The sequence below is a fragment of the Trachypithecus francoisi genome, unplaced genomic scaffold (assembly GCF_009764315.1).
Source record: "Trachypithecus francoisi isolate TF-2019V2 unplaced genomic scaffold, Tfra_2.0 Lachesis_group20, whole genome shotgun sequence".
Classification (NCBI taxonomy): Eukaryota; Metazoa; Chordata; class Mammalia; order Primates; family Cercopithecidae; genus Trachypithecus; species Trachypithecus francoisi.
This window is the reverse complement of record NW_022681466.1, coordinates 26,308,632-26,321,398: the sequence shown is the minus strand read 5'-3', so window position 1 is coordinate 26,321,398 and position 12,767 is coordinate 26,308,632. Positions and strand designations below refer to the sequence as shown.

Below are 12,767 nucleotides of genomic sequence, written 5' to 3'. Positions count from 1 at the left end.
GATTCTTTGAGTGGTTATGTTGTCATCACAATTTTGCCTATGAAGAAATTGGAGTTCAGAGAGACCAAAAGACCCAGGAGTTGGAGCCAGAGCCAAACTCTCCTCATCCATGCCCTGTGTTGGGATGAGTTTGAAGTCATAGGAGCATGAGGAGGAAATAGGTTTAACTAAAATCAGCAAAGGTTTCAAAAGGTCCTGCAGACTTCACTTTTAATTCATGGATGGTGACAGCCACTGCCTAGAAGTCACTTCTGGGAGGATCTGGACGTCTTTGCAGGAGGCTCATCCCACTCTGGCGTTCAGCAGCTTCTTTAATAAGAAGTGGAAGAGATACAGATGCTCTGGGGAAAGGATCATAGAAGAAAAGTTGGCTTCTAGAAGCAGCTATTTCAGAATGTTTCAGGGAAAAAAAAAAAAAAAGCATCACAGGACTTGCCTGATTCTTTGTGTTATCTCATCTGTTTCTCTTATTTGCTTATACTCTGCCAAGTTCCTGAAAGACTGTGTCATTGATTATCTTGTTTCACTCTAATGACAATTCTTAGATGCTTCCCTATATTATGGATTAAAAAAGAATAATCAGAGGGGCTAAGTAGCCCCAACTTACGTGGACAGAAGAGGTATCTGACTAGGCTCAAGGTCTTGCATTTTCCAGCATGATCCTGCACCCAAACATATCACTCTACATTTGTGCAAACTCCTATACAACTTGATAAAAAATGTGCTTTAAAATCCAAGTTTTCTTATCTTTGGGGGGAAAATAATTGCATTTCACTCTGGTTTTCTAGGTTGGTATGATAGCCAGACCACATTTGGGGATCTTCAGTCAATGAAACTATGGAAAATTCTTTTTATTTTTAGCCATAATTGCATTCCATATCCTACAATGCAGAAAATCTCATCACCAGGCAGACCCATGATAATTGCCAAACCTTAGGGTGAGAATGTGGTGGTTGGTAAACATCAAACCGTGGTCTTCTCTGCAGACTGTGTGTGCTCTTATGCATAAAGACAAACTTCTTAATGACTTTCTATAAATAAGTTCTAGCTTATAATTGTTGCAGCAACAGCTGCTGAAATGTGATCTCCCCTCAAATACAGAACACCTTTCCTTTTCTCTTTACTTTCTTGTAGAAAGAAACTATTTGCATGCTCTCAAGTGAAATGAATAGTCACTGTCACTTTTTGTCTGTGTGACCTCAGAAGAGGTGTTTCACTTCTCTGCACCTTAATGTCTTCGCTTCACCTATTTTAGGAACAAATGTGGCAATATGGGCGAGCTCTTTTAGGCTACAGAATATATAGCATTCATCTCTGAACTTCTGGGATCTGGCATAGGGTGGGCATTTTGGACCTATACATTGACTAGAATTCAGCTTGAGTTGAATATGCCTTAAAAAGTTTAAAGGACTGTAGAAAGGTGACAATAGTAATCATCATCATTTAAAGGAAAGGGAGAGCTTAATGTTTAGGTTCTCTCAACATGTATTTTCCTTCTATCTGTGTAGAACACTTACTGGAAAATATATGTCCTGGAAGTTCTTTATTCATCTCCCAAATTAAAACTAGCAGGGGTCAGCAAACTACAGTCACAGACCAAATCTAGCCTACGCTGTGTTTCTGTACCTTTACTGGAACCCAGCCATGCCCATTCTTTTATATTTTGTCCATTACTGCTTTCATACTATAAAAGCAGAATTGAGTACTATATAGTCAGCATAGATAAAAATATTTACTATCTGAATTTTTACAGGAAAAAGTCTGCTAACCTTTGGATTACAGTATGAGCCATTCAGAATGCATTTCTCTTTAAAAGTTCTCACCTCATTCAGTGTCTGGAACACAGTGAGTGCTCCCCAATAGGTGACATCTTCCTCAAGTTCCCTTGGGAGAACAGACTCAATGTCGGATCCACAAAGGAGACCTGCACATACCTATTTCTGCAGAAGCTGAAGGCTGTATTATCTATTGCTTGTATAATAAATATTGCATAACAACAACAATAATAGCTAATTATGGAATGCTTACTGCATGCCAGGCCCTGGGCTAAGTGCTTTTTTATATTCAGTTTTATAGAATCATCACATTATTATTACTATCCCTGTTACAGATGAGAAACTTGCTCACCTAATGGTACCCAGGGGTGAAAACAGGCTATGCGACCCACACAGCCCAATGTGATACTCAGTGTCTTGTTTCCCATTAGAGACACCCTTTGGAATTCCAGACTGTTCTTCAACCAGTTCAGCCAAGCGCCTTGTTCTCTCTGTCCCTTGGGACATCGCACTTCATTGTACAATAGACAGCCCACATTGCTTCATTCATTCAACAATTATTTCTGCCTTGATACAGTTAATATGTACCAGGTATAGGGGATGTCACAGGGGCCAATAAGATAGAGCCCTTGCCTGGATGAAGTCTAAAGTCTAGTGAAAGAGGTGAGCACCATCAGTCACACAACAAATGTCAACATAAAACTGTGATATGTATTTTGAAAAGTACAGAGTGCCATGAGAGTGGGTCATGGGGATCTCCCTCAACAGGTGACCCTTGAGCTGAGATACAAAGGAGTTCATAAGTAGGAGTCAAACAGCGAAGGGAGGGAAGGGTATTCCCTCCCTTCTCTGTTTGAGGGAAGGGAAGCATAAGAAACAGAATAAGCACATGTTCTAGGAAAAGAGAAAGTCCAGTATATAAGGGAGGCTGAAAGAAAGACACCAAGCAGAGCACAGAAAACAAGGAGACATGGTTAGAAAAGTCAGGGGTCCCAGATGTGCATTTTTATGTTACAGGCAAGGGGAAGCCACTGGCGTGTTTAAGCAGGGGTAAGGTGATAGCATTGTCACTCTGAATGCCATGTGTGGTCTTCTGTTCCAAGGCTGCTCTTTTGCATTCACCAAAGGGCTTCTGCTAATGGAGCATCATGCTGAGAAAGGCGATCTAAGGTCTAAGAACATAGCCTGTTGCCCTCCTGAGGCATGAGGGGTGAGTGAGCAACCCCCGGCATGCACTGGTGCATCACCTTGCTACCGCAAAATGAAAACTCAGACCTGTGCAACTGAAGCTGCTCCAAGCTTAACCTATGACAAGTGTGGCTTGTGTCAACTTGGAAGCCTGCTTGCAGCAGGTCTGCTTATTTAACAGAGGAGTACTTGTCTGTTAGCTTGAAAGCTGAGTTACTGGTCACCAAAGGCTAATGGTTTTCAGGCTTCCACTTCAATTAGGTGCACAGGAGAAGCTTTGCCTCTGGTCCTAAGAAAATTCTAGTGAAATTCTTCATTACCCTTAGGATGGAATCAAGACCCCCTACCTTGGCCTGCCAGCTCTTCATGGTCTTCTCCTGCCTTCCAATACAATTTCTCCTCATACCACCCTCCCTTACTTAGGAGTTTCTCAATAAGCACATGTTGAATGATTGGATCTATGAATGACTGTATAATCATGGGCAAGACATAGCTCCTCTTTGATCCTCATTTTCTTCATTTTTAAAAGTAATGGGCTGAGAACTAAGGCCTTGGTTTTCTGTAAGATGCCTTCTAAGACTCTATGAGATGCAGAATTGGTATTCATTCAGCAAATGCTTGCCAACATCTCCTCTGAGCCAAATCCCATCACCAGGGATGTGATGATGGATATCCATGCCCTTGAGATGTTTACCCAAAAGTAGACACAGACACAAAGAGAATAGTTTCAAAATAGCATATGCTTGAGTATGAACTCAAATAGTCACAGAAACTGGGCACAATCCCAGCTCTGCCACTATCTCTCAGAGGCTTGGTGTCTCCATGACTCAAATGGAAATAATGGCACTAACTCATGGAAGTTTTCAAGAATTAAATGAGATGTTTCTGCTGCCATCATCTCTGGCACAAAGAGGTGCTCGACAAATGTTGGTGATGATCATCAACAAGTGGTGATGACGACTTTTTTTTTTTTTTTTTTTTTTTTTTTGAGATGGAGTCTCGCTCTGTCACCCAGGCTGGAGTTTTCAGTGGCGTGATCTCAGCTAACTGCAAAGCTCTGCCTCCCAGGCTCACACCATTCTCCTGCCTCAGCCTCCCAAGTAGCTGGGACTACAGGCACCTGCCACCACGCCTGACTAATTTTTTGTATTTTTAGTAGAGACGGGATTTCACTGTGTTAGCCAGGATGGTCTTGATCTCCACGCCCGACTAATTTTTTGTATTTTTAGTAGAGATGGGGTTTCACTGTGTTAGCCAGGGTGGTCTTCATCTCCTGACCTCGTGATCCACCCGACTCAGCCTCCCAAAGTGCTGGGATTACAGGCATGAGCCACCGCACCTAGCCGATGATGACTAACTTTGACAATGATGTTCAGCACCCATGTGACTGTACCAGGTGTCTATGGTTTACATCTGTTCTGATCACCCAGTACCCATGCCATTTTGGTTGCAAAATATTTTGAATTTTTTTTTTTTTTTTTTTTGAGACGGAGTCTCACTCTGTCGCCCAGGCTAGAGTGCTGTGGCCGGATCTCAGCTCACTGCAAGCTCCGCCTCCTGGGTTCACGCCATTCTCCTGCCTCAGCCTCCCGAGTAGCTGGGACTACAGGCGCCCGCCACCTCGCCCGGCTAATTTTTTATATTTTTTAGTAGAGACGGGGTTTCACCGTGTTAGCCAGGATGGTCTCGATCTCCTGACCTCGTGATCCGCCCGTCTCGGCCTCCCAAAGTGCTGGGATTACAGGCTTGAGCCACCGCGCCCGGCCAATATTTTGAATTTTGATTAGAGTTCTCCAAACAGAATCAATAGGCTATATACACAGATATATAAGAGATTTATTGTGGAAATTGGCTCACAATTATGGAAGCCAAGAAGTCCCACAATATGCAGTCTGCAAGCTGGAGAACCAGGGGGTGCTGACTGTGTAATTCCCAATCCCAAACCATAGGGAGAGAGGTGATTGCTAGTATAAGTCCCAGATCTAAAATCTGGAGACTCAAGAACCAGGAGCTCTGATGTCCAGGGGCAAAAAAAGAGGGATGTCCCAGCTCAAGGAAAGAGAGATAATCCTCCACCTTTTTATTCTATTCATACCTGCAATAGATTGGATGTTGCCCACCCCCACTGATAAGGCCAGATCTTCTTTACTCAGCCTACTGATTCAAATGCTAATATCTTCTAGAAGCACCTTCACAGGCACACCCAGAAATAATGTTTTTCCTGCTCTCCGGGCATCCCTTTGCCCCGTCAAGTTGCCCATATAAAATTAACCATCACAAACTTGCCTCCTGGATGAGAGCACCATGAGAGCAGAGAGGAGCTACACTTGGTGCTCAGAGACAGTATTTCGTGGAAGGTGTCCTGGAGAAGATGAGACACAAAGAGAATAGTTGCAAAATAGCATGTGCTTGGATGTGAACTCAAATAGTCATAGGAACTGGGCACAAACCCAGCTGAACTATGAGGTAAGGAAGGGTAAAAGGCTTCCTCAGACCCCACTTTGCCCTCCTCTACACCAGAGAGATCTTTCAAAAATGCACATCAGATCAATTGGTTTCTTCTTTAACACCTGTTACTTCCTATTGTGTTCGGAATAAAATCAAAGCTCCTCACCATGATCTACAAAGCCTTGCATGAACTGATCCCATCTTGAGCCACCTTCATCCCTTCCCAGCCATTCCTAGCTGCTTGTCCCTGTCTCAGGCTCTTTGCATTGGCCATGCTCTCTACAAGTGATATGCCTCCCTCTGATCTTCCCATACCTGGCTCATCGTCATCAGAATTTGGCTCAAATGTTAGCCTACCCAAAGGTTTTCACCAACCATACTACAGAATGTTGCTCCCACTTCTGCATCCCTGCCCCCATTCTTTCCACTATTGCCTTTCACTTTGTAAGTCAAAATCTTGTTTTGTTTCCTTCAAAGCTATCTTTGCCACCATCTGAAACTATCTCTAGGAGGACAAAGACCTTTTCAGTCTTATTCCAATTGACCTTAGCACATAGTTGGCCCTTAAAGATGTTTTGAACAAATGAATTCCAGGCCCATGTAAAGGATTGAGGTGAGGTGGCCTTTCTGAGATGAGAAGGCAAGGACAAGTCACATCAGATCATGGAGGACTTAGATATAGAGAATACACTGGATCATGGCACCTGCCGTGTGGGAGCATCATGACAAGACTGGTAATATTCTCCCTAGAGGACTGCCTGTCATTTATCAGTCTTGCATTTCCAGGAAACTTCTCTAGAAGGATACTTGCCTAAAACTAATTTTAAAAATCAAGATTATAAAATAATTTCCAGGAATCCAGGTTTAGCCCTTTCACATGGTAATTCCAACTAAACTAGCAGAAGCCCTCAAGGCATCTCTTTAATGAATGTCTTAGATTCTTGAATTTGGTGTTTAATTAGCATGTCATCATTAGCCCCCGAAGAATTTGCTCTCATTGTCCCTGCAATCTTAGTCAAATCATGCACTTGCTCAGACAGTTGAACAATCACTTATTGATCATCTGTTTCACATCAGACACTCTGACTCCTCTGCATAAGCCTTAAAATTGGGGCTCAGCTAAGGTATAGCTTAGGGCCCATCTAAGTTATTCAAAAATTCAGACTTTAAATGGTTGAGATTTAAAAGTGTTACCTATAAACGGCAAAAAGCAATCCACAGGCATCCCTTTCAGAACCCATCTGCCAATCTGATACTCTGTCCCTAGCAGGATGTGATTTGCACATTGCCCAAATTCATGGTAGGAAAAGCAGTGAATCCCGCTTTTCTCCAGACCCACCTGGACCGATGCATGCTGTGAGTGGTTAGTGGGTATTGGGTTGGCATTCTTGTGCCTGACTAGGGAAGAGCAAAGGCAACAGCTGCAGGAACTGTGATCACCACCAACACAGACCTGGAAGGCAGTAGAAAGGAAGCAGCACTTTTTCGTGGTTAAGCCCTGCTGTTGGTGCATGATCTGGTACAGGTCCCAGGTTATCTTTGATGCCCAAACCATGTTCTTACAGCTGAGAACAAAAAACCTGGTGACTGTCAAGCTGTCTCCTGAGCTCTTCTGTTGCTCCTAGATGTTCTGTTGCCTGGGGAATCTCCTGGTGCCTCTTCAGCACACAAACATACACATTCTATAAATTGCAAAGGCCTATGGAGCACATGTCTGCCTTAATAGCCATCACCTGAAGTTAAACACCCCCCAACTCCCACCTCTATTTTCTCCTGGTTCCAATCTGCCTTCTTAAAGTCCATGCTGATTATCTCATTCCCCTGCTCAAAGCCTATCTATTGCTGACATTCCAGGGGTCCTATGATCCGGACTCAGCCTGTGTTCCAACATAGGTGATGCATGTGCTCCTTAACCCACCCACACTGAAGTAGAGAAGGGTAAACAGCCAGACAAAACAGGACTCTGCTCACCAGCCAACAGTATCGGCTATAGCAGCACTTCTGAAACTTTAGCGTGCATCCAAATCACTAGGAATTTGAGAAAATGCAGATCTTGATTCAGAAGACCTGGGATGGGGCTCCCGATTGTGCATTTCTAACAAGCTCCTAGATGCTGCGGCTGCTGCTGATCCCTAGAGCACACACTGAATTGCCAAGCTCTATGTCATCTTATTAACGTCTGACTGGGGGTCAGAAAGAAAATGCTCAAAACTCATATTCAAAATAGCTTTATTTCTAGAATGTATTCACTATAAATTCACCAGTTTTGTAAAGCAAAAGATCAATTTCATATGGTTCAACCTAACACAATAGACAGTCCATCAACAACTGCTAATAGAAACCAAAGCTCCTGATATCAGAATCCTAGCCAACTCACCTTGGAACAGACAGGAGGCACGACTTCAGATCAAAGTTTTTAATGTGTTAACTTAAGCTTAAAGCACAGCACAGCCTCAGCCCTGTACTTGCCAGCTCCTTTCTTACAGTTCCTGGCTCCCGAAAGAATCCCACCCTATGGGGCAACCCATGGCCCAGGAGACTTCTTCCTGCCTTTTTCTGGCTTGCAAGCTGGACAGAAGGATCACTCCACTGGATTGCCTTTCACATCCCTGCTCTGGTGTTCAGAGCATGCTGTAACTTCAAGGCATGTCTGGAAGCACTGGCACATTCCCTGGCAGTTTTTCAGTCACCTGTATCAGTGGGAAGAACTTAGCAGATGGCAGTTCTCATTAGAAGCTTACTCAGCACTGGAAGGGAGGTGTGCTGAGTGTGTGAGAACCCCCCAGTCCCTGGTTCTTCCACCTGGCAACATTTCTCCACCTGCAGAAAGTCCTGGTTGTGTGGGGGTACAAGGGAGGGAGTATTACAAGTCCTGCAGAGGCAGAACAACCCCTGCCTGCGGTTGCTTTTCTGATGGCAGAGTAGCTACTGTAGAGTCATCCATCTTCATTGGCAAAACTACATAAGTGAAAAAGCAAAAAGCAAATAGGATATTTCAAGAGCAACAGTAATATGTGCTCTCTTCATGAGAAGTTCCACTACCGCTCAGGAAGCTCAGGATATTCTCAGATTCAAGGTACTGTCCATCTGATTAGGCATTGATGGGATATTAATGCTCATTGATTATGTTTCACTTGTTCTCAAGTCCAACCTCCCTCTAGCTGGTAAGCTTTTGATGAATACAAGTATCACCCCACATCAATTAAATCAGAATGTGAGAAGGCACAGACAGGCACAGGTGGGCTTTAAAAGCACCCAGCCAATCTGGATGCACAGTGAAGGTCACAAACCACTGGGTTAGATACGATTTATTTTTCTCAAAGTTCAAGGAAAAGCATCTTTTTTGATCATCACATTTGTCAACTTCTAAAACTTCACCTTTTTAAATGCAATACGAGATACTGGCAATAATGAGTACTCTCCTACACTTTCAGAGTCACAAATCACTTCTATGCACACCACCTTATTGGATTTTCAAATCAGCCTGTGGAAAATGCTAACACCATTACAGAAAGATATATGATGTGCTTGCTGTGGCATTGTTTATAAGAGACAAAAAAAATGGAAACAACCCGAAAGCCAGTGAGAAGATGTCTAAATATGTTATGGGTATTTGTGCAACTGAGAATTCTATAGTTATTAGGAAGACTTGGGGAGATCTATATGCAATGACTTAGAAAGATCACTACAAACTACTTTTAAATTTTAAAAAATCAAGTTCAGAATCATAATTATGAATCGTCCCTTTCTATTTTTTAACACTTACTGTGGACTAGGGAATTTATTGTTTTTTATACCCTATGTGTGTGTGTGTGATTTATAAGCACAAAACAAGTAACCATAAGGATGTACACTAGACTGTTAATAGTTGTGTGTATGGCGTGGACTAGAATTAGAAAGAGGTGGTGGGGGGCATCACATTTTTACTTCTATATTTTAATTTGTTAAAAAATTATGCTTCCAGCTGGGCGCAGTGGCTCACACTGTAATCCCAGCACTTTGGAAGGCCAAAGCAGATGGATCACAAGGTCAGGAGATCGAGACCACCCTGGCTAACACAGAGAAACCCCGTCTCTACTAAAAATACAAAAAATTAGCCTGACATGGTGACATGCACCTGTAGTCCCAGCTACAGCTACATGGGAGGCTGAGGCAGGAGAATCACTTGAACCTGAGAGGCGGAGGTTGAAGTGAGCCGAGATCACGCCACTGCAGTCCAGCCTGGGTGACAGAGCGAGACTCCAACTCAAAAAAAAAAAAAAAAAAATTATGCTTCCATACTGTTAAGAAAAAACTATTCTAAAATCACAGCCCTGAGATGAATTTTAAGGAGAGATCATCTTACGCATTTTTCAGAGGAAACAATTGATCCCAGTGATGTGGGGTAACATGATCATGTAGCTTAAAATTGCTGAAACATCTGTTTGAACATGTATGTATGCTTATGCACAATTTTTTTAAATGAACTTTAAAAAAATAAGTAACAGGGAAAAGGCTCAGCAGGTAGACTGATCCTTGTTGAATGAGGAGGAAATAAAGTCCTGCACAACCAGATGACCGGAGCAGGCTGATGCATCAGAAGCCTGATCCATCAGCTACTACTGCATCTTGCAGGCTAGCCAGTTTCATCCCAGGTCATGGCTGACTCAGGACCTAACAGTTCCCTGTTTGCCCCGAGGCTGCGAGGAAGATTTACTGGCTGCCAGTGGCAGCTGTTGGTGCAGCAGGGACACAACGTCCACCCCTACAGCGCAGTTCCGTTCCTAACAAGGAAAATTCACTTTACACGTGCTTTAGGGGAAATGTCCTGGGATGGAGCCAGAGCCAGATGGGCTCTGAGCTTATTAAAAGCATGCTTGTTACCAGAAAACATTTGCAAATATGTGTGGGTATTTGTGTGTGTGTGTGTGTGTGTGTGCATGCATTTTACACACACGCGCACACATATCCCTCTGAAATCCCTTCAATTAAGATTGTCTTCCAAATTGTTCCTCAATATACTTTGCAGTTTACCCTTATGTAGGGGCAAGTGCTATGCCTCCTACCTTTTAATGTTGGATTATTGCTCTGATTCTTGTTTTTCCCTCCTGCCAGGTGCAGCTCATCCACTATAACCATGAGCTATATACAAATGTCACAGAAGCTGCGAAGAGTCCAAATGGATTGGTGGTAGTTTCTATATTTATAAAAGTAAGTCTCTTGCATTCCTTCATTCTTCTCACCATCCCCACCTCAATCAGAATACCAATTTATGGCCTCTATTGGAGTTAGAAATATTAAAAGGGGTGCTATCCATGCCTAAGAAAACTACGGGGTGGTGCCTTTTATATACATGAGATTTATGAAAAATGAGGTCCCCTGCAGTGAGATGCAAAAATGATGAGCTCCATTTCAGAGCATCTGGGCCTGAGGATTCAAGCAGCTTCTGTCCTAGAAAGAAAAAGGGGGCTGAATCCAGGAACAGGCTTTGGGACCCACCTAATGTAGTCAAATCAGAAGGATGCAATACTAGAAGGGCAGGTGGCTCACTAATGCCCCACAGGATTAAAGTCCTGTTCACCATTCAGCTGCCCCTTATAAACACAGGAAGCAGCAAGATGTCTCTTCCCTCCAGGCACTGCACTAAATAGCTCCTTCCAGCTTCCTCACAATTGCTCTGAGCATCATCTTTCTGTCTCGCTCTCCCATTCCTTCATAAGCATCCCTGGTAATAAGATTACCCACATTGACTTTATGACATTCTAAGGAAACTCCACATCTCCCTAACAGTCAACAATGACAACATAAAATCTCCAACCAAGCACATTCTAATTTGTTTTAAAAAAAAAAAAAAAAAAACAAATACCTTTAACATTTTAGCAGATGTAGAGAGAAGCAGGTATGCAAATTTTTTAATAAAAAAAGAAATTGCTTTTCTAATTAGAAAATTTTTTAAAAAGCAATGTGTGGTAGTTTCAAAATTAGCAGTCACCCTGCTAGACCCTGGGGACGTTTTGGCCAGATCATTAGAGAAAGTGCCCCAATCACAACTGGGAATCTGATGAAGATCATCAATAGAAACCCAGCATTTGCCACCAGGGAATTTTAACAGGGCTGTCATGATGACATCATTATTACTCAAAAGAATGGGTACCTGGGGCACTACTCCCTCTCCCCACCCCCACAAAAGCATTACCCTGTGCAATAGGCACTTCACCCTCCCTGGTCATTCATGCTATGCCCCCTCCTAACTTCCTCACCCTTCCCTCGGTCAGATCATGGCAGACCTATGCACTGGGCAGGGGCTCGACGGAGCATCTATGGCATGTTGCTATCCATGGCCACTAAGCTCAACCTCCTCTGGTTTGTCATTAGCAAAGAGAGGAAGGGACATTTGGCCAGGGAAGCATATTTTTAGGCTTTTATGCCTTTATGATACTCGACATGACATCTCAAAGGAAACTGGTCCCAGCACAGATCCTAATAGTATCTCCTGGCATCATCACAAACCCTGGAATGATAAACAGTAGATTTCTGAATGCCAGACACTATGATATGTATTTTACATCTATTTTAAAGTTTAGTAATAAACTCAGAGTTGGGCATTTGTGTTGTATCTTACAGATGAGTAAAATCATTCAGAAAACCTTTGGCATTTCACCCAAGTTCATGTCGCTTATCACAGCCCAGCCAGGAGAGGATCCAAGTCTTCCCTGACTTTAATACTCATGAAAGAATGGCTTACTCATTCTATCCCTTTCCAACAGAGCTGGGAGAAAGCAAGTGAGGGCAAGAAGGGAAAAAATGACATTTTAAAACCTTTTTCCCATGCTCCTCACAACCCCATGCTACTCATAAGCACAGGGCAAATTCCTGTATCTCTTAATGAAGCCCTGATTATGGCATTGATAACCAATTTGTACATTCAACCTGGGCCGCACTCACTGTGAAGCCTGTAGATATGTCACAACATTGTCACGTGTGTCCAGGAGCTCACCTCCCCCTATGGCTTTCCCAGCACAAATCCTGCCTGCCCCTGCAATTCCTGCCCTTTGGAGAGTGTCTCGGCCTTGGTCCTGACTTTGCCTCACGTGACTGAAAGCTTGAATCAGTGACTGTCATTCCGGAAGCACAGGCACATGACAGCTGACAGAGTGATGGATACACTGGGAAGCCAACAGCAAACTACTAGTGTGTTTCACAAGCTCCTACAGAAACGTTCATTCCTACCGAGCTCATGACTAGCAGTTGGGGTTAGCAGGTCCTGGTTGCTTGCCCACAGGTTGTTGAAAGGAACTTAGCCTGTAGACCCTGAGGCCAGTGAAGGGATAATGACTAGCTCCTGCATCTTCTCAGGTCAGTTTCCACTCCTAGGAA

At 43.3% G+C, this 12,767-nt stretch overlaps 1 protein-coding gene across 2 annotated transcripts in view; it reads left to right on the top strand.

Annotated features, from left to right (window-relative positions):
• The window catches only part of CA10 (carbonic anhydrase 10), a 550,367-nt gene that overhangs the window by 518,583 nt on the left and 19,017 nt on the right, over positions 1–12,767 (top strand). For both annotated transcript variants that reach the window (XM_033183553.1, XM_033183554.1), the window contains one exon: positions 10,506–10,601. In XM_033183553.1, the coding sequence (XP_033039444.1) occupies positions 10,506–10,601 (96 nt within the window). The remainder of the gene's footprint in view (positions 1–10,505; positions 10,602–12,767) is intronic.